The 23,487-nt window shown below is 33.0% G+C and overlaps 1 protein-coding gene across 4 annotated transcripts in view; it reads left to right on the plus strand.

The window, feature by feature from the left end:
* Positions 1-23,487, plus strand: part of LOC149477743 (trehalase-like) — a 49,387-nt gene that overhangs the window by 1,610 nt on the left and 24,290 nt on the right. For all 4 annotated transcript variants that reach the window (XM_089710352.1, XM_089710353.1, XM_089710354.1 and 1 more), the window contains exons 2-3: positions 11,927-12,278; positions 17,150-17,287. In XM_089710352.1, coding sequence (XP_089566478.1) covers positions 12,202-12,278; positions 17,150-17,287 — 215 coding nt within the window. In that variant the 5' untranslated portion in view covers positions 11,927-12,201. The remainder of the gene's footprint in view (positions 1-11,926; positions 12,279-17,149; positions 17,288-23,487) is intronic.

Consider the following 23,487-nt stretch of genomic DNA (forward strand, 5'->3'; position numbering starts at 1 on the left):
AAGTTGGCTTTAGTGGTCCTTCGAGTCAAATACAGATTTCTAAGACAAATAGACAAATTAAAGAGACAGAGGTCAGTAAGAAATACCAGTCTTTATAACTGCTATACCTATACAAATGAATACCGAAGACATAGATAGTCAAGCTGTAAATTGATGGCCTTAATTACGTAACAATCAGTCGTAGTACCTTCCTGTGTCTCGCAAATTATTATATGTGGCAATTCAAATTGATTGCAATATTCGGTCTTATATAAAGTAAAAACTAGTTACTATACACGTATACTATCTTAACGTGTACATAATATTCATTTATGTAATGGTCCATGGACAGCTCAATATAAAAAAGCAAAGATCTTTTAATTTAACATTAACCATTGAGATTATTAAATCGAAGAAAAACTACATCATTACGTAATTGATCGAGAAAGGAAAGAAGAAATAACTGCTCGATATTTAGAGTCTATCCCAACAAACGATGACGTCACATAAAGCAATATGGAGGGACCACAAGCGGATTGACCCGATGGAGGAAGTTAAACCGGTCCCTATTCCAATGAACTAGAAACGGGCCAACCAGCTGATGTTATCACTTATCACTGCGACAATAATGTTTATTCAGACGAGCAAATAACGATAGCGCTGTGAATGAAGTGAACTAGTGAAACATTAGGAGTAAATCCTGTCACAATGGCTATTTAGTTTAAATATTGAAGTGTACATATTAAAGACAATTGAGATGATTTGGTTGGGTTCAATCCTACTAATATAAGTTCTTTTCTTTTTCACTATAGTTTTAAATGATTGGAATGATAAGATTTGTATAGAAATTGGGTAGCAAATATAAGTGGGGTTTCTTTTACGAAGCATTTGATAATGCTAGCATTAAGGTTTATCACGTCTCTGTCTATTCCTTTGGACAAAATATGTATCTACGCAAGAAACTATTCAAGTCTATCCATTTAAAATCAAGTACAATATATTTAGGTTGGTGTATTGGAAGCGGTAGATCATAGGAGTATTTCCATCATTGCAGCCAAGTGTCTAACCCTCGAATTAAAGTGCTACTTTATATTCATTAGCTCCTTGTGACTTTCCGTCTTCAGTTATCTTACGAATTATCTAATCATTAAATTTGATCGATTGTGCACGTCTTGAAGGTGTCTGATGACTTAATAGTTTGCGACTAAAATTTCCGACATATACGTGATCTGTACACCGGTTGCTAATGTAAAATATTGTAACATTAATTATAATACAGGAAATAGTTGGTCATCTTTTATAATTATTCTTTTAAAAGATTTCCTATAATATTTGCCGAAAAACTTATGCATTAAGGCTAATTTACGATCTTTTACCGTGTAGGCAAAAATATTACAAAAATAAAGTAGGATTAAAAACATGTTGTATTTCATAATTACTTGACATATGATTAAAAGTATTAGATTTTTTTAACATTTACGTAAAACTATTTCGCCAATATATTCATACATCAATTCAACGTAGTCACGTAAGAATTTAGAGGTCATATAAAGGACATGCAACTTCGAAGATCCAGCACTTTGACTGATAAATGAGAAGAAATATCACGTGTTCTCTTTATACATACTCTATGATTTAAAATATAATAATGAACATAGTGACTTTGAAGACATTTGTTTCAAAAGAAAGCAAATACAGCATACCTAATAAGTCATTTACATATTTATAAAGATGTTACTAACCTTACTCAGCTTTTTGAAATAAATGTTAACTTGGCAATTGATCTTTATTTCCATCTACATAAATACTAGATGGAATCTGCGATACAGGAAGGTTTTGTCCAGATTTTTTCCCTCCAAAATTCTGTATCACTCTTCGTATTATTCGTATTTTTCTAGACATGAGGGTTGTCGCATTTTTTGTAAATTTTAACTAAGCATTTATTGAAAGTCTTTTATAATGTTTTAGATAATTTGGGCAGGATAGCATTCAGCTATATTAATATATAGTTTATATTCGAATAACATGAGAAGCTGTACCAGTTACATCTTCCTGCAAATTGCCTCTAATTTTCCTGTTATTGTCGCCCACGTATGTTCTCAGCATTGTATCAAAATAGGCTCATTTTCTTTCGATTATTCTAGAATTACAATTGTATCTAAGGCATGTAGCTAATCATATTTAATGGTGACAGTCTGCAGAATAATTTTGACTGGGATTAATTTTTTCTGAACTAAAATTCTCTTCAAAAACTGGATTTATCTTTCTGCAGTACCAAATTAAAAAAGTGATGCATTGTTCTGGAAATAAAAAGTTAAATTGATTGTAAATGCAATCACTATTCAATAATAAATTTGAGATGAGCAATGCTTAAACCACTAAACGATGTATTTCGAGTAGCTAAAAGATGAGTTTGGTAAAATTGAAAGGCATAATCTTTACAAAATGTCAAGGACGGACACTTGTAAAAGCATACAGAACTTACTTTCAATTGGCGAAACATATGCACCTTCATATACATGTATTTAAATTCCTCATTCTCAGCAAATAGCAAATTTCACTTCTAATGTGATACGAGCCAATTCTTTAAAACCGTCAGATAAACCTGAAAAATGTAGCGACGAGCAAAATATTTCATTGTCAAAAAAAAGAAAGTATCAACGCTCAGAATCATGCACTATAAATATCTCCAGATACCCGCCAAAATACATGGCAGTGACCTCAGTTATGTGGTTATATCATACACTGAGATCGTGTTAGCGCGGCTGCTCTAATAAGATAATTGCATTTATTTCCTCCTTCGCTATTTGCTGTAAGTACTTGTATATCTAGATGATATTGTTATGTTTGTATTCAGATTTATTAATTGAAGTGAAACTTCTTTATTGGGGTTGGAAAAAAATTTAGTGTAACATTTTTTCGTTACGCGTGACATTTTTCCGTTACGCGCCATCTTGTTCTTATCCCTACCACGCGTGATACGACGTATTTCTGTCAAGTTGCATATAGTAAATTATTTTTTTAAAAATAAGGTTAAATTAAGGTTAGTACACGCACACATTTTTTTTGTAACTTACTTTGGGTGGTTAGTAAATAGTAAATACTAAATACTAACTAAGTAAAATTAAACGAACTTACCTTATTAGTAAATATTTCTATATTCTTCGAATATCTTGTATCAGGCCCAGGAGTTAATGATTGTTTTTAATTAACCTGCATGATTTATCTGGTTAGGATTATTGTAATCGTGATTGAAGACGCGTGTTATAGCATTTACAATGCCTCTTACTTATCTATTCTAAGATGTATCTGTTTGTTTAATTTATCTTGTACTAGGTTTCCGCCCGCGGCTTCGCCCGCGCAGTCAAAGAAAATCCCGCATAGTTCCCGTTCCCGTGTGATTTCCGGGATTGCGTCATTTTCCCGGGATAAAAAGTAGCCTATGTCCTTTCTCGGGTATCAAAATATCTCCATACCAAATTTCATGAAAATTGATTCAGTAGTTTAGGCGTGATTGAGTAACAGAAAGACAGACAGAGTTACTTTCGCATTAATTATAATATTAGTAGGTATGGATTATCATGTGCAGTTTATGTTTCATTGTTTCAAATACTTGTGCAGTGTGCTACGGTTTAGTTGTCGTCAGTTCTTCCTTATTCTTCAAATATCAGTACATGGCTACCTATATTTAGTGGAGCACAGTCATTGAAATTTATTACTAACTGCCAAATGTTATTGCCAAAGCATCATTCATGTGGTAACTTTTCATATTTTTAGAAGACATTGTTATCATGTACCTATAGCATTATGTATTAAAATGTATGTGGGAACAACTTGTAAAAAATGAAGATATAAACTTCCTACTTGTTAGTATACCTACATAATTTTATGATACATGTAAATATTAAAAAGTGCTAAATCATATATAAATGTATTTAAGAATGCTGCTGACGTCATTACTTTTAACTACAAAATTTACTTGCATACATTTACTAAATTTGCTCACGTCCGCGTCAGAACAAGTGTATGAACAAGTGGGAAGGTGCATAGCAGATTGCTCATAAAATTTTATAGTTCAATATTTATTGCCTAATTAACAGATAAGGTACAAAACACGGAGAGATATCGCGTGTACGAATTCGAATCAACAATATTAATAATCTCATAAGACAAGAACAAACCTTTTATTTCTAATCTTTAGTGGATAAAACATTAGAAATAAATACTAACACTACATCGATATTGAAAATAAATATACCAATGATTTAAGCTTTACACGAGTGAATGTGAATCATGTGCAAAAGATGAGATGGTTTAATAACTAATTTCAATATCCATAGTAACCTACTTGAATCTTACCAGTTTAATTGCAAGATGCTAGAGAGCAATACTTTATATTACATAGATTTACATTATTATATTTATATTACACTAGCGGTCCGCCCCGGCTTCGCCCGCGTTTTCAAAGAAAATCCCGTTCCCGTAGGATTTCCGGGATAAAACCTATCCTATGTCCCTTCTCGGGCATCAAAATATCTCTATACCAAATTTCATGCAAATTGGTTCAGTAGATAAGGCGTGATTGTGTAACAGACAGACAGACAGAGTTACTTTCGCATTTATAATATTAGTATGGATTACATAGATTTTGCATTATTCAAGATTTAATGCATATGATTGAAAAAAGAAAGAATGGACAGGACCCACCTTTGAATGGCTTGTGAGTGACATGATTCGCCGCTATAAGTTAAGGGAACTCAGGATAAAGCACATTTAATAATCTTTCTAAAATAAGATTCATATCAAATTGAAAGCATTCTGGCATGACGCCGAAGTGTCTATTCCACGCGACTATTAAATAATGAAAGGAAACAAATACATTGACGCCATACAAGGAATATCATGCCATGCTAATTGTGGCATTGACGTAATTTTGGGGGTGTGACTCCTTGGAAGATGGCCGACCACGTGAAATAAGATATGAAAGGAATTTTGTAGGTGGGTCCCTCACGTGATACTTGTCTGGACGTTCCTAGGCTCAGGGCCAATTTCCCCATCTTCGAAGGGCCATCTGCTTTAAGTGTTATTGTTATTTAAATTTCTCAGATATCAGTTGTGCGTTGTTAGAATTTGATGTCGGAGAGTGCAAGTGGTTCTGTAAGTTATTTTGATTCACCTTTGGCCAATATGATCAGTGTGTTTACATTAGATTTAATATAATAAATGTCGATAATCTCTACCGTCTAGACATTTAATCATTATTGTAATTCTCTCTGAGAAAATTTTATCAGTTCATGGGAATTGGAAGATTAAAATTGCTATATTTTTATAGTAAATTATGTTTAAATTATTAATTGATAAACAATTTACTGCTAGTCAATGCGTCATCATCGCTATTCATTCTACTGCCATTGTTTCGGATTCCCCCAATGTCATCGAACTTTTATCGATATTTTACTCGTCGTACAAGTAGACTACTGTTTTATTATAGCAAATCCTCAAAAATTTGTAGAAGAAACAAAATATGTATTCATATGAACACATAATTAAAATAAAATGTGTTTGTTTGAGAGTATATTGTTCTAAATGGATATAGCTATAATATATTCAAAAACGACAAGCGACTTAGCAGGAAGCCATTTGATTTTTAAGTGATGGACATTTGGAATGGAATATATCAATGGAAAATTTAGCAAAAATTCCATTCTGCGCAAAATCTATCTGTTCGTAATGCGGAACTCTAAACTGTGCACTTCCGCTCAGCTTAACCAATTGAAATACAGCAGACCAATTGAAAGATTACAGGTTACCTTAGGCCAACCTTGCCGGTCCTTCTAGAGTTTTCTGGAGATTACAGATATACTGCCTTTGTGCATTTGTCTAAATTATCTTAAAGCCCAAGTGTCAAACTTTAGAAAATCTAAGGATCTGTGATGTCTTCTTAATTTTTACGCACTTAATCTGGATAATATTTCGGCAGAGATCGCTGCCTAGCGATAAGGCCGCCTTTTGCTTGTTTTATATTATGTGTTGTGTGCTTTTGCATTTGTATTTATTTATAAGCAATAAAGAATTTTCATTCATTCATTCATTCAATATTATGATGCAATAACAATTATTTATATTAGGTAAATTACTTTTAGCCTTTAGGCCACCAGAGATGCACCATTTCTTGTCACAAGTAAGATATTTTCTTTTCATTTACTTAACTATCTCAATGTTTGTTACATCCTTTTACAATCAGTCAATCAGGAAGATAAATTCTGCATCGTTTATATTCATTTTTCTCCATTAGATTGACGTATGAGACGTAATCCCACAGCACATCCTGTACTTAGGAATGAGTTGACCAATTGCGATCGATCAAATTACGACCTTAACCTACAAACAATTGAGGGTACGATAGAAGAATAGATAGTAATAGAAATTGGTCTTAAGATCTTTCAAACTATCTATATGCCTGTAGACCTTGAAATTGGTCGCGAAATTGGACCAAGCATTCATGGCATTTAGCAGGAAAGTTGATCAACAAGTTGCGATGTTCCTATCAACATGTGGCTGGCAACTTTGCTGGTCAACATTTAAACAAAGTGTCCAGCGTCGTTTTTGGGCAACAGTTGGTCAATAAATGTCACGTTACTTCTTTATTTACAAAAAATACGAATGATTTTTAAATCTTTGCTTTTCTGCTCGAGCAGATCGTTTTCAAGAGACACAGTCACCAATAAACACTTTTTCATGTTCACATCGATTTAATTTTTTGCCTTTTTATCATATTCTGCGTACACGTGATATAGTTATTTTGCTTCGATATTATTATCACACGTTTCTTGAAGGAATTGCTTATTAGTAAAGGCTAAAAATAGCTGCCCGGTAACAGAATGATTACATTTCAACATGTCATCAAAAGCAGTCGTCTTAGTTAGTAAGTGCATTATATACTAGTTGCATGCTGTGGCTATAATACATATCTATACTTAATATTATTGGTTAGGGAGCCAGGTGCAAATTTGGTTAACTATTTCCTCTCAAGAGATAATTCGTCAGACGCATGAGAGTATAGTATTATAAAGCCTCGTGAACGTCAGCTGGCGCTCGGTTGGGGGGGTGAGCGGTTGTAGCCTCCCACGCACATAGGAAAAAAAATACATTCATTCATTCATTTCCTCTCAGCTAAAAATTTGTCAAATTGTAGCTTACCCAATATCTCAACGAAAAAAAATAGTCAGCTGGTTACAACATGGTGTTTTATACGTCAGCTGGTGTCTCGAACATGAAAGTTAAATTTAAAGAAAAATTTATTTTCCGTTATTTCCTCTCAAACAAAAATTTACCTGAAGATAGCTTATATGTAACTGTGGATAAACATATATGTCAGCTGGCTTTATCTTGGTGGAAAAACCGTCAGCTGATACGGGAGGCTACAACCGCTCTTCCCCCCAACCGAGCTCCAGCTGACGTTCACGAGGCTTCATAATACTATACTTTGATGCATTTTACTAATTACCGCTTGAGAGGAACTTGGTCATAAAATCTGCTGCTGGCTCCCGGACCATATTAAACGGTTAGTTTATTTGTTTGAACGCGCTAATCTCAGGAACTACTGACTACTAAAATATTTCAGTGTTAGATAGCCCATTTATTGAGGAAGGCTATCATCACGATAAGACCAACAAGAGCGGAGCAAATAGCAATGCGGGAAAAACCGCGGGACAAATCTGTACATTACTATCGTTACAAGTAGATTTTATTTTACCTAAATATCATAAACTTTAAAATTACTCAGGACTTTATGACTTGGAAAGTTCCCACAAATGTTTTCCACCACGATAAATAAATATACAAATAAACAATTCAATGTTACATTCGATCAACGACCACTTACTTGCAATCTATTTATCGTAATTCAATACATATTTATATTATACAATTTGATATAATTGTATAATTTCATTCAGCTGTTTAATACGTGGTCGTGGACTATTTAAAAAAGTTCCTTTAAAGTTTAAGTATTATTCATACACTAGCTGCGCCCCGCGGTTTCACCCGCATTGCTCCGCTCCTGTTGGTCTTAGCGTGATTATATATAGCGTATAGCCTTCCTAGATAAATGGGCTATCTAACAACGAAATAATTTTTCAAATCAGACCAGTAGTTCCTGAGATTAGCGCGTTCAAACAAACAAACTCTTCAGCTTTATAATATTAAGTACAGATACTTGAGAAACTATTCTTTATAATATTATTCTTTTCTAAATCCTTAAATGTGAAATTTTGGTTCACAGAGACGCAAATATATATTTATATGAATCAAGAATAGCATATTTTTCCACGTTTCTAAATAGGTACCAGTACGTGGAAGATTTCCAAGCGGTTTTTTCTAAATTATAATGGTATAATTTTGGTATATTAATTAGGTGGAAAAAAACTGAACACAATACAGCTAGCCGGTTTTGCAAAAAAAGAATGATATGTTAATTTAATTTTTAATAGACCTTCTTATAAGAACTATTATTTTAAATACGGATAAGGATGTTGAATGTCCAAATAAAATTATATGTATAGATTATTTATAGTAGTCCGGGATACATCGCCCATTTTTGCAAGTGATTACTATCAAGCTAATTTTTCGTGAGTAGCTTTATTTTGATGAGATGCCCAATAATTTCATGTACAAAACTCTCGATTGTGGTAGCTACCAGAGGAAACAAGGATAAAATATTTTGATTTGATGGTTCTCAAATATTAATTACTAACTAAATGTTTTTTTTTGTTCAATCTCAAGATAATTATCTAAATTATTCGAAAAAATATTTGTCCTACAAAATCTATGGTTTGATCAAAGAGTCCCCCTTTTCAATGTGTATTGAATATTGATAACGAAGTCATCATAAATGATTACTAAACAGCTGATTTTTTTACTTTCACTTATTTAATACTTATATAATTCAACAGACATATTGTCCTACAAATTGCGTAATAAATATTTGAGAACCGTCAAATCAAAAATTTTTATCCTTATTTCCTCTAAGCTACCACAATCGAGAGTTTCGTACAGGAAATTATTGGGCATCTCATCAAAATAAAGCTACTCACGAAAAATTAGCTTGATAGTAATCACTTGCAAAAATGGGCGATGTATCCCGGACTATAGACCATACCACGACATATTATATGTAGCGAATAATCAATGCCTTTTTATATTTATGGGTTCGCGGCAGTCACAATTGAATCTTTAATACGATTTATTAATAGAATTATAATGCAACTAGCTTTCCGCCCGCGGCTTCGCCCGCTTTGTCTAAAACCTAATAAATCCATACTAATATTATAAATTCGAAAGTAACTCTGTCTGTCTGTCTGTTACTCAATCACGCCTAAACTACTGAACCAATTTGCATGAAATTTGGTATGGAGATATTTTGATACCCGAGAAAGGACATAGGCTACCTTTTATTGCGAAATATGTACCACGGGCGAAGCCGGGACGGACCTCTAGTTATATACTAAAACCTTCCTCTTGAATCACTCTATCTATTACAAAAAACCGCATCAAAATTCGTTGCAAAGATTTAAGCATACATAGCGACATAGGGACAGAAAAAGCGACTTTGTTTTATACTATGTAGTGATTAAATTATAATTCTAAAACGGGTGTTACGTAATTTATATGATAACTAGCTGTACCGGCAGACGTGGTTCTGCCTTAGTCTTATCACTAAGGAGTAAGGGGTATGAAAAATAGATGTTAGCGGATTCTCAGAATATGTACCCACACACAATTTCATGAGAATCGATTCAGCCGTTTCGGAGGATTATGGTAACTAATATTGTGAAACAATAATTTTATATATAGAGATTATAAGGACATTATAATAAAAATTAAACGGGTGTTACGTAATTTATTTAATAATTTATATCGATGTTAGTGACGTTTTGTTGACTGTTCTCACGTGTTTACTAAAATTGTGTTGACGCCAAAATACTTACAAAGTAAAATATATGTATTATTTAATGATTATAATAATTGCGTCATAAATAAATTGCTGATGAATATTTTAAATAGTGCACACGAGTCTCTTTTAGATTTTTATTTTAATATTGAATTAATATTGATATATTGACGATATAAATAAATAAATAAATATTGCTACATCACTACATAGTACATATAAAACAAAGTCGCTTTCTCTGTCCTTATGTCCCTATGTATGCTTAAATCTTTAAAACTACGCAACGGATTTTGATGCGGTTTTTTTTAATAGATAGAGTCAAGAGTGATTCAAGAGGAAGTTTCTCAGATGGCCGAGAGGCTGAGCGTGGCACCGGTTTGGCTAAAAGTCGCGGGTTCGAATCCCGACAAGTGATTTTTTTCGTTAAAAATATCATAACTCAAACATTTTAATAATACATCAAGGACAAAAACTAAGACCTAAACTTAACCCTAGTCACTATGCTAATTCAATGGTCATGTACTTACTTCGTGCAAGTATAAAATATATAATACTAGCATCCGTCAGCGGCTTCGCCCGCGTGGTCAAAGAAAAACTCGTATAGTTCCCGTTCCCGTGGGATTTCTGGGATAAAACCTATATTTTGTCCTTCCTCAGGTATCAAGCTTTCTCTGTACTCAAATTTGAAGTAAATCCATGTAGTACTTTTTGAGTTTATCCCGGACATACATACAGACAAACAGACAAAAATTGTAAAAACCATATTTTTGGCTTTAGTAGTAAAATGTAGATCACGCCCCAAGTATTCTTTTAAATAAATATTCTATGTACAGTTTCGACTTTCCTACGATTTTATTATATGTTTAGATTATATACTAGGTACCAACTGACTATGACGTATCTATCCACGTTGGAAGTATAATTAGTGCAGTGCTGTTCGTATTTTATGCTAATTAGGAATATACAATAGAACGTTGTTTTCTTGAAATTGAAAAAATAGAACATAAAAAATAGGATGAATGTTTTAGGAAAAGTTACCTTGCTTCTCTTATTTTAAGGTCTAAATTGTAAACTAAAAAAATGTAAAGTAGGTAAAGAAAACTAATGGCATAATCGTGTTTAAATAGAAAAATATATTAACTTTACATTACAGCTTTTATTGAAGTGAAACTTCTTAATCGGGGTTGGGAAAAAATTTTGTGTAACATTTTTTCGTTACGCGTGACATTTTTCCGTTACGTGCCATCTTTTTCTTATCCCTACCATGCGTGATTCGACGTATTTCTGTAAAGTTGCATATAGTAAATTATTTTTTGAAAAATAAGGTCATAAAGAAGTTTCACTTCTTACGTGTGTACACGCACACATGTTTTTTTCTTTGTAGTTATTGTGTATTTTAATTTTTAATTCCCATGAGCATCTTGGTTTTCTAAACTATTTTTCAAAGTATGTTGTTAATTAATATAATTGTTATAAGGGTGATATTATTTGCAAAGATTAAATACATCCAAGAAACTACAGCCCGCATGTTGATATACAACTATGTAAGGAATGGTTTGCTTACATAAAGTTTTATATTTTAGCAGATAAGCCAACGTTATCATAATTATTACGGTGAACTGTAAAACTATTACTGTATTTCTGCTTTATATCTTGCTTTTTATTTTTTTGTTTTTATCTAGCTTACAAACAACATTATTTTCATGATCGAGACTATTTAGAAAAAAAGGTAGACGTTCCATTTTAAAATCATGGTTCCCAAATCCCTAGGCATTTATCCCATCCTACATCTTGCTAGTCCTAATAATAATAATTAAGGTTATGTTTATGAATTTGTAAGTAGGTATGTGATATTGCTGGGAAATCACTGGATCTACTTAAACGATTTTATAAATTCAATTCTTTTAGTTTTCTTATCCGGGTTCAACTCAGGCGGAATCGGGACGGGCGGCTAATATGTTTATAATCTAACATGTCGTTCTTGTATTGTTCCAGGCACAGGGCACTCTAGGTGCCCTTTCATTAGTTAATCACCATACAAGCAAGCAGAATGACAGTGCAACCGCTCAGAACGAAGCCCTTGAAAATTCTTCGCACTTACCTCAACACATAAAGTTGTACACAAACTGTTGACAATCAGTGATATTATATTATATTATAAAATATAAATAAGTATATTCGTTCCTCACGAGTGATATTAGTATAGTAAGCGGTGCCATTGAGTAGAAATAAGTGAAATAAGTGGAATAAGTGATATAAGTGGAATAACAATGAAGTGGTTAAGTTTTCTGCTTCTGGTGGCGGCTGTGCGCGCTGACCGGAGTAAACTACCTCCTACTTGTGATAGGTAAGTCTTATATTTTGTATTTAATTAGACATATTTAAAACTTAAGGTAATATAGAGCATGAGGCGGGAATTGAACCCGCGAAGGTAGTAGCGCCGTGACGCTAGGACGTCGACGACTGATATTTTTTCTAATAATTTTAAATGTTTAATCACCTATAGGTATAGGTACCTTCAAGGTACCAATAAAAAAAAGTAATCGTTGAGAAAGATAAGACATAATTTGACAAAATTATCTTCTTTTTCGTGAATTAGTAGTAGGAGCTAATCTATAACGACGCGGACGTATATAACTTAAATTTACGCTATCGTCACCTATCGTCGAGTGTCACTAAAAATATACCAACCTCTCTATTTTGTGTAGGTACGTACATACATCCACCTTCTTTTCGAAAACCAGTAAAAAATGCTAAAAACACGGAAAATTTTAGTGATCAAATTATTCCACTGTTATACAGGTTAAGAGCTAGCGCGCAAGAGCAACTTTTGTATCTGCAACTACATATTTTGTCTCTCCCATCAACTCTATGGGCTAGTAAGAAAGTGCGCGCACGTACCGACGCAACTCCCGGGAGACTTTTTTATTAGCTCATAGAGTTTATGGGAGAGACAGAGAGTTGCGTCGGTACGTGCGAGCACTTTATTACTAGCCCATAGAGTTGATGGGAGAGACAAAATAGTTGCGGAGACAAAAGTTACTCTTGCGCGCTAGCTCTAAAACTACCGTGTGTTGCTATAACATCACTAACTAGCGTGATACATTATTCCAACGTATATCCTTGACTTTTTATTATTCGCTAAAGAGTTGAACATGTTTTGCACTAATTTGATTCAATCCGTTTTATTAGCAATCATTCAATTCTACTTCCTACTAATAATATATGCGCGATATTTTAGAAGAATGTATCGATGTATGTTTGTAAGTCTTCCACGCGAAAACACCTGAACGAATTTTGATGTCACTTGACAGTTATGTAGCTTACATAGAAGAATAAAACATGAGCTAAATGAAGAATTTTGCACGGGTTCATCCGCGGGTGAAACCTATAGCACAGTATTACAATATAGCTACTATACTTCGATCTCAATTGCTATTCATTCGCATATGAATGATTTTGGTTCCCTGTCCTCAAATAAGAAGAAGAAGCAAGCAAGAAAAAGAAGGCTCTTTGCCATTTTATCTGACTTTCAATAAAGCTGAAGAGTTTGTTTGTTCGAACGCGCTAATCTCAGGAACTAATTGGTCCGATTTGAAAAATTCTTTCAGTGTTAGATAGCCTATGTATCGAGGAAGGCTATAAGGCTATATAATATCATCTCGCCAAGACCAACAGGAGCGGAGCAATACGGGTGAAACCGCGGGGAACAGCTAGTAAAATATATTTTAACTTTTGTAAAAAAATCATTTATACTTTTGTATAAAATTCCCAATAACTTATGTACAATAAATGATAGTAACCAAACTAGTTGTGAATATATTAAAGGTTATCAAGTTTGTTTAATTTATATTCAAATTCATTAATTAAATGCCTATTTGTTATTAAAATTTACAAAAAATAAACGTTACGTTAAATTGTAGGAAGATTAATCTATATACTAATATTATTAAGCTGAAGAGTTTGTTTGTTTGAACGCGCTAATCTCGTGGTCTGATTTGAAATTTTTTTCGATGTTAGATAGCCCATTTATCGAGGAAGGCTATAGGTATATCATCTCGCTAAGAACAATAGGAGCGGAGCACTGCGGGTAAAACCGCGGAGCACAGCTAGTAGATAATTAAAATGAATGCATAGTTTTATATTATCTTTGATAGTAACTGCATTGAGAAAAACGGAAATGATGGCGGCCTTGTAAAACCAGCTACTGTAAAAGAGAATTTTAATTGAGTTACTATGCTGTTATCCACTTCGATATATATTTATTATTTACCTATCTGTAGGAAACAAGTATTTATTGGAATGAACAATATCCCGAAAAATTTGGATATTCCCCTTGTAAAGTTTTAAAGGAAAACCGTGTTGACATATTTTGGCGTCAAGAATCTGGCATTTCATTATTCTACACTGCCAAAGAATATAAGTAAATAACATACTTAAACCAAAATATATCGCTTCTTTTGGCGCAGTCAGGTAAACAGAAATATTCACACAAGGCAAGCAAAGTCGCAGCAAACTATTAGTCTTTCAGTGATATATCTCTCTATACTTATAAATGAAATGTCACGTGTGTTTGTTTTACCTAACCTCAGGTCAAGAATGTGACTATAATATGTATTTCATTTCATTTCATTTAATGAGTAGTTTGTTTTATTTAACATTAATATTAATTACCTGTGACGTTTTATTTATAACAAGCTGTTTTCCGCGGCTTCGTCCACAAATGATTTACGGGTTGGGCCTGGATGTAACGTTAGGTATTGTAAAATATATATTTTTTAATTTCCGTCTACTTTTTCATTTCCTAATTGCCCTCTGTGTTGATTTAAGAATATATACAAATCGGATTATTTATTAAATGTTTTAAAATATATTTTAGAAGAAATCTCCTGAATTTGAGCATTCGATTGTAATCTAGCACGAGGCGGAATTCGAACTCGCGTCTTCCGCCATTCCGGGGCGATACTTTTGAATATAAAAAATAATTTATAATTTAAATTGTGTAAATCAGTACATAGTATAAAACAAAGTAGCTTTTTCTGTCCCTATGTCCCTTTGTATGCTTAAATCTTTAAAACTACGCAACGGATTTTGATGCGGTTTTTTTTAATAGATAGAGGAAGAGGAAGGTTTTAGTATATAGTTATTAGGTTTAAGTCAAAGCGGGCGAAGCCGCGGGCGGTAAGCTAGTATTAATTAAAATAAACCTACCGTTTACGAAACTGTCAAACATAATTTGAATTCTACCGACAAAAATATTTTTTTACAACTTTAATAGACTTCATTAAAATAAAATCATTAATTAATCACATTGTAATAATTAATAATCTCATATCGGAATATTTATATGCCCTTTGACATTTTTATTTATTGACCGCGAAGGGTTAAAAGTTAATTGCTGTTATCTCAATGTAAGCAATAATATTTGGGTTCAATGTTTAACCCGCAGCTTGTTCTGGTAGGTTTAATTAGTTAAATGGACAGTTAAATATATTAGAGAAAGTTTTTACCGATCACCGATGTTTAAAGTAGGTATGTTATATATATTTTACTAGCTTATCGCCCGCGGCTTCGCCCGCTTTGCCTAAAACCTAATAAATTATATACCTCTACTAAAACATTCCTCTTGAATCACTCTTACCGCATCAAAATCCGTTGGGTAGTTTTAAAGATTTAAGCATACAAAGGGACATAGGGACAGAGAAAGCTACTTTGGTTTATACTATGTAGTGATTCTCAGGTGATTTTCAATCGTCTGTAAATGTGCAAAGGCCGTCTAATTTTAGGTATTTTTTAAGTTAATTATTTCTCTCTTTGTGGGATAAAAATTTCATATTGAGTTTTTTATTCGTCAAAGGCTTTGTTGTACATTTTGTGCGTTAAGGTACTTTTATTGATACTAGCTAGAGCCTACGACTTCTCTCGCCTTATATCTGGCTATGATAATATAGAATATGAACTAATGAATCAACACTGTAATAAGATGTATCTAACTTCAAGTATTACTTTATTTAGGGATAGTTTCACAGCTGATAATGTCCCTGATATCCTACAATACATTATTTACCAACTAGCTGTTCCCCGCGGTTTCACCCGCATTGCTCCGCTCCTGTTGGTCTTAGCGTGATGATATATAGCTATAGCCTTCCTCGATAAATGGGCTATCTAACACCGAAAGAATTTTTCAAATCGGACCAGTAGTTCCCGAGATTAGCGCGTTCAAACAAACAAACAAACAAACAAACAAACTCTTCAGCTTTATAATATTAGTATAGATTTAACTGACAGATAAATTATAAAAAACGTATCAGGAAGCTGGTAAACCGGTTGCAGGGTTATTTCGACGCTAAAAAACTACTGATTTGCCCTGTAAACATCGCAAATATTATGGAAAATTATTTAAAAAGCCGCCTGATATTTAACAACTCGTTTCTTTAATTCCTCGGAAATACACAAACCAAAATCAAATATTAGTTATCTATATTATTATTTGTAGGTTGATAAAATTATCATCTTTATGTTATAGGTAGGTACTAGATTTCCGCCCGCGGCTTCGCCTACGTTTTCAAAGACCTGCATAGTTCCCGTTCCTGTGGGATTTCAGGGATATAAAGTAGCCTATGTCTGTTCTGGGTCTTCAGCTATCATCATATTTATTTATTTATAAAATAAATTAACTAATAATAAAAACGTAATTTTAGTATGTAATTAACAGGCTTAAGTAATTTACTTTTTACATGTAACAATGATAAATGTAGCATTTTTGTAAGCTAATAGCAATTTAAAATGTTTAATAGAAACACTAGGCAGTGTTTCTATATATAAGTATTGTATATGTATTCAATTTTAATATTTAATGTCAGGATACAAACGATTTAATTAGCCACATTTCGACGTTACGTGACGTCGAAAGAAAAATCAGCACATTTTTACTTATAAACCACCTGCCCTCCAAGCCACAGGTTGTGGGTTCGATTCCCACCCAGGGAAGCAAATATTTGTGTGATGAACATAGATGTTTGCTCTGTGTCTGAGTGTTAATTGTCTATACAAGTATTTATTTTAAATTATATATGTATGTTTATCAGTCATCTGGTTTCCATGACGCAAGCGAAAGCTTAGTATGGGATCAGATCGTGCCGTGTGTGAAAAATGTCCTGAAATATTTATTTATTTTAACTATAAAATAATTTCTTATCGTTAATAATCTCTTTCCAGTATGATATATTGCCATGGGCCCTTGCTGGACACGGTGCAAATGGCGGGTCTGTACAATGACTCCAAAACCTTCGTAGATATGAAAATGAAGCTGTCTCCGAACATCACCATGGAGCACTTCCATCAAATGATGAACAGGTAATTGTGAGAAATGTTGATATTTACTAGGATATTTTTTTTAATGATATGGAATTGGACATCAATAGTCAATTAATCGAAAGAAAATAATTAGCTAAGAACACAATTTATTATATATATTAATTAGGTAAGAACCTTTGAAATTCAGTTTTATTTTTGATTCATGTTACATAAACTATAAAAATAAAATATTAAGAGACATTTCCATTAACTTTCTATTTTACTATATTTATTTGGTATGTACTTGAGAATGACAAAATTGACAAAACAAAACAGTGTTCCACAATATAACCTTCTCCTTTTAGAGAAGTCGGTTAAAATTGGATCAATATTGCACGCACATACCCGTATTTAGACGAATATCCATAAAAGACTAATTAGAGCACTTTCTTAATAATTAATTGACTAGTTTCTGACCGCGACTTCCATTGCATGTGCTATATTCAGTTACTAAATATTATATCGTATTCAATTATAAATAAATCTAGCTGAACTTCTGTGAGTAATTATATTTCTCCAAGGTCTATCTTTTTTACTCGTAACTATACAGGGTGTCCCACCGTTGGTATACTAAGCTCAAAGGAGGTTATAGTTTTGCATATGCTGAGTACGTAAAAAATACTTATAAAATTCGCAATTGTTTTTTTCAAATAGACGTATTCTTAAAATTCTATGTGTGGACCCCTAACAAGCAACCCATCCAACTTTGCCACCCGCACGTGAGCTATCTTTTAAGATTATGTTTTCATTGATAAAATGCTCACATAAGCGAAGCGGTATATGCCGGCTGTGCGAAGTTAGAGAAGAAAACATGAATTTTAAGGAAAAATTTAGCAAAAAAATTTTGACGTAATTTTTTTGTTTAAGAATTTTTTACGTGATCAGTGTATGCAAAACTACGAGTCCCTTCGCGCTTAGTAATTAGTGTACTGATAGTGTGACACCCTGTATAATTATAGCTATAGAAATTCACTCAAAATCAGCTGTTTCCGACAGAAACCTACCTACCAAAATTACATTACTGTGACATACTATTAATATGGTTAAAAAATAGGCTGAAGACAGTAATAGATGGTAGTTTTTAAATGTCTATTCATAATATTCATGTTAAACTTTACATGAATAAAAAAATGTTGAGTTTGAACATGGACTAATAGAATCTAAAGAGGACTGATGATTGTCATACTAGAGATCGTACCCCGTAATTTCAGCTTATTGCTAGATGGCGCTCTCATTTGAGCTTATTATTTAATTTGCAGTTTTAAAAGCGCCACCTAGTGACCAATTTTAGAACTAAGGAAACAGCAAACTATCGATTTTCAATTATTACATCTAGAGGGCGTTGTTTTAAAAACTCCGGTGTTTTTGAATTATTATTTTAGTTTTTAGGGAGCATCTAAGGAAGTGAGTACCTCTATTACGATTTCGACACCCACTACAAACATTCGACATAGTGATCAGAGTAGTGTATATAATATAATTATATTATATATATTCTTTATTTTCTGTTAAAAAAATGTCTATATCTTTTTTCTTCTTAAGTATTCCCTTGTAAACAGTATTATTTATATGACCATAAAATACGGGAAAAGAAAAAAAAAATGTGGATGTACAGCGATGATTTGTACCAGCATCTATCGATTTTAAAGTACGAGACTCAGTCAACACAGCTACAGGCACTTATACGTCTTACATTGAAATTTATGCTCTAATTGTTCGAGTATTTCTTTGATAAATAGTAAATACAGTTCATAGCAACGCGGTGGTGGAGCATCTTAAGGAAGTGAGTACCTTTAATAAGATTTCGACACCCACTACAAACATTCAACATAGTGATCAGAGTAGTGTATATTATATATATTCTTTATTTTCTGTTTAAAAAAATGTCTTTTCTTTTTTCTTCTTAAGTATTCTCTTGTAAACAGTATTATTTATATGACCCTTAAAATACGGGAAAAGAAAAAAAAATGTGGATGAACAGCGATGATTTGAACCAGCATCTATCGATTTTAAAGTACGAGACTCAGTCAACACAGCTACCGGCACTTATACGTCTTACATTGAAAGGAGATTGCCCAAGTGACTATGGCACTTGGTATCGCAATCAAACTTATTGTGTCAAGATGAAATATAGCTCAATTTAAAGCTTGATGTTAGTACTTTTAGAAACGATTAAAGTTTTTATGTAAATAAGCCGCAGTTCACGACAATAAAAATAAAACAATAGTTTTATTCAACGCTTCAAAAAAATACTTTATCGAGTTTATACTAACGATGAACGTTAAGTTTTACATTTATTACATAGGTAATATTTTAATTTACAAGACAAATGTGAAAAGTAAATCGTAATAAACATTATAATTCAAAATAAATAACGTCGAACAATGCGTCGAACACATTCATTCAACTATGACATATGACGCAGGACGCTTGCAAGAGAGATAGATATAATGTGTCAAAACAGAAACTTTTACTTTTATTTCTATTTATTCGGTATAATTACGACTTAATAGTGATAAATATGATCATTATAAATACAAATAGGAATTAACAATATCACGAACACGTGACACAACTAGTATTTTACCGATTCCATACGTGGTCATACATGTTTCAAAAGAATAACTTTTACTATTATTTCAATTTATCCGGTATAATTAAGACTTAATATTGATACATATGATCATTATAAATACAAATAGGAATTAACAATATCACGAATACGTGGCACAACTAAAATTTTACCGATACCACCCGTGGTCATTCTCCTTTATGCTCTAATTGTTCGAGTATTTCTTTGATAAATACAGTTCATAGCAACGCGGTGGTGGAGCATCATAGAGTAACTTATATAGGATTGTGGAGCATCTTAAGGAGTACCTTTAATAAGATTTCGACACCCACTACAAACATTCGACATAGTGATCAGAGTAGTGTATATCTTTATAATATAAAAATGAATCCCAAAATGTGTTGGTAAGCGCATAACTTGAGAACGGATTAACCGATTTCGTTAATTCTTTTTTTATAATATTCTTTGAAGTTCGAGGATGGTTCTTATGTAGAGAAAACGTGAATATGTACCACGGGCGAAGCCGGGGCGGACTGCTAGTCTTATATATAAAAATGAATCGCAAAATGTGTTGGTAAGCGCATAACTCGAGAACGGCTGAACCGATTTCGATAATTCTTTTTTTATTATATTCCTTGAAGTACGAGGATGGTTTTTATGTAGAGTAAACGTAAATATGTACCACGGGCGAAGCCGGGGCGGACCGCTAGTAATATATATTATTTAAATTCTTTATTTTCTGTTAAAAAAAATGTCTATATCTTTTTTCTTCTTAATTATTCCCTTGTAAACAGTATTATTTATATGACCATAAAATACGGGAAAGGAAAAAAAAAAAGATGTACGGCAATGATTTGAACCAGCATCTATCGGTTTTTAAGTACGAGACTCATCAATACAGCTACGGGCACCTATACATCTTACGTAGAAATTTATGCTGTTCGAGTAATTCTTTGACAAAAACAGTTCATAGCAACGTGGTCCATGGTCTTAGATCATTAAGTAATGGATGGAGTACGCTGGCAAATGTTCTAACTAAACTTTCTGCTGATTTTGGTGCGGGGAAGGTAACTCACACTCTTGAAACACAATCACACATTCACAAAAATAATTTGTGTCACGAAAGTCGTAAAAATTTATGACCTTTTAAGCGACGAGTTTTTAAATTCAACTCTATCTCTAAGTTCATAAAGATTAAATTTGTATTTCATTCCAAGTTGTCTCGTGGGGAGTGCGGTTCAATATCGCGTTCTAAATTCAACTTTATAACTTAGATCATAAAGATTAAATTTGTATTTCTTTAATGCCTCAGCCCCCGGAATCACAGACACAATAGAAAATCTATTGTGTCGTGGCCCGTGGGCCGTGGTCCGATCGGGCCGCTCGGTGGTCAAGGGGCTAAAAGATAGACTCGTAAGGAATGCGGTTCATTATCGGGTTTTAAATTCAACTTTATCTCTTAGTTCATAAAGATTAAATTTGTATATTTTCTTTCCATGATAGTCTCGTGGGGCCGCATCAATGATCGAGTAAACGACTCGATTATTTGTCTTGATCATATCGCTAAACGATACATCGACGATTATTAGAAATTGCATTTAATTAGAAATGTACGTTAAAAAAATATACACAAATGAAAGGTTATTCCATCTTTTTTAATATTCGACATGTTTGAATTGCTTCTGCAAGGCTTGACAATGCAAAACGGCATTTTTAGCGGAGCACTCGCAGACGTCCTTTTGATGTTTTAGCCTAGGAAAACGCAGAGTGTTTGTAATCGATTACGCAAGTAGTTTTTATGAAAGCATAAGATTTTTCGATTCGAATAATCTTATACCTCGACAAAAGGGGAAACACCTGCGAGTGTTATCGATTACCATCCATGGTGGTCACGAAGTCACTCTCGAACAGCGATGAACGAAGTGACAAAAATAGGCGGTCCATCCTAAGGAGCGCTGGTGCAGTGAACTCCCATAAATAATTATAATAAAGTTGTGCTCATTCATTTAACAATTAATATATCTTTAATTTTAAATTAAATTTATCGTATACCTAAACTCCAATACGAATATCAAATGCCTAAATACGGAATCCAATAAGAGGTTAAGAGAAATTTTCAGTCCTTCGCGAAACAAAAGATCACGTAAACATAGCGCAATCCATTTTATAGATCATCTTCATACTTGATAGTATTATTTTTTTATATTTTTATTTAAATTGATTCCAGAAGATAACTTTAAAAATTCATTTTGTTACTTTTATTAGTGATCCATTGAAATGTTACATTTTTTAGCCCTAACCTTGCATTTTTTAGAGGACGCAATTTTGTTTTTTTGATGTGTAGGGGGGGTCAGTGTAAAGCTAAAACCAAGTTTGTGGGGTCGCCACCCTTGTCCCACGGCCGCCATCTTGAAAATAGCGGTTGAAATGGTATTTACGATATATCTCTTAAACTATTTAACTGATAAAAAATATCGTTAACATTATTTGTTGCAAATCGAAACATTCCAATTATTTGTAACTAGCGGTCCGCCCCGGCTTCGCCCGTGGTACATATTTACGTTTTCTCTACATAAAAACCATCCTCGTACTTCAAGGAACATAATAAAAAAAGAATTATCGAAATCGGTTCAGCCGTTCTCGAGTTATGCGCTTACCAACACATTTTGCGATTCATTTTTATATATAAAAGATTTAAGATATTACTTTGTTCTCATGCTTTGAGTTAAAATTGTACCGTAAAATAGCGTTTTTTGTTAAAAATCTGTAATAGCACCCTTATTGTGGTGCTTTTTTTTGTAATGAATTTACTACGCTACTGTATTTTCTTTGTTTTAGACTTTAGTTCAATACTTAATTAAACACCCATACAATTTTGTCACGAGTCGCCTCTGGTCAAACTAACCGTTATTAGTGTTACGTTTACTCAAAATACAAAAATGAAGAAAGTATTATTTTACGCTTATTAAATCTTTAAAACTAAAACAAAATGATGTGGAGGTAGGGAGGTGGATTTCCTCAATCGAAAAAGGGAGAGACTAGTCTACTCGACCGGCCGGCCGTAAAGGCCCCGATTATTAATGGCGGAAAGTTGTATATATGCTCTGTAACGAAAACATTTCGCTTGCGCGATTCAGAGCAAAAAATAACATTTAAATAAAAATATTTTTTTGCGTATTATATTTTACGTATTATATTTTACGTTATAGTTTACGTTTTTTGCGTATTATATTTTACGTCAAGATACTATTTGGCACATTGATTTTTTTGTAGCGACATCTCTTAGCTTCATTAAACCGACTTAATGCTCTAAGGCGACATCTAGTTCTTAAACGTATAAAAAAGCTTATAAAAATGCCAAATGCTACTGTGAGTGACATCTATCGACAAAATTGGGAACTGAGAAACGAGTTACGTTTTTTACTATGGCGATTGTAAGTCTTCTTGAGTGTATTAGTCTATGGTTTGAATAAGAAGAATCCATACTAATATTATAAATGCGAAAGTAACTCTGTCTGTCTGTCTGTTACTCAATCACGCCTTAACTACTGAACCAATTTGCATGAAATTTGGTATGAAGATATTTTGAGAAAGGACATAGCTATATAAATAGTTATTAATATGTTTA

Source organism: Colias philodice, chromosome 24 (assembly GCF_061535455.1).
Source record: "Colias philodice isolate Cphi_HAF_F1 chromosome 24, ilColPhil1 Martin Lab GWU primary, whole genome shotgun sequence".
Lineage (NCBI taxonomy): Eukaryota > Metazoa > Arthropoda > Insecta > Lepidoptera > Pieridae > Colias > Colias philodice.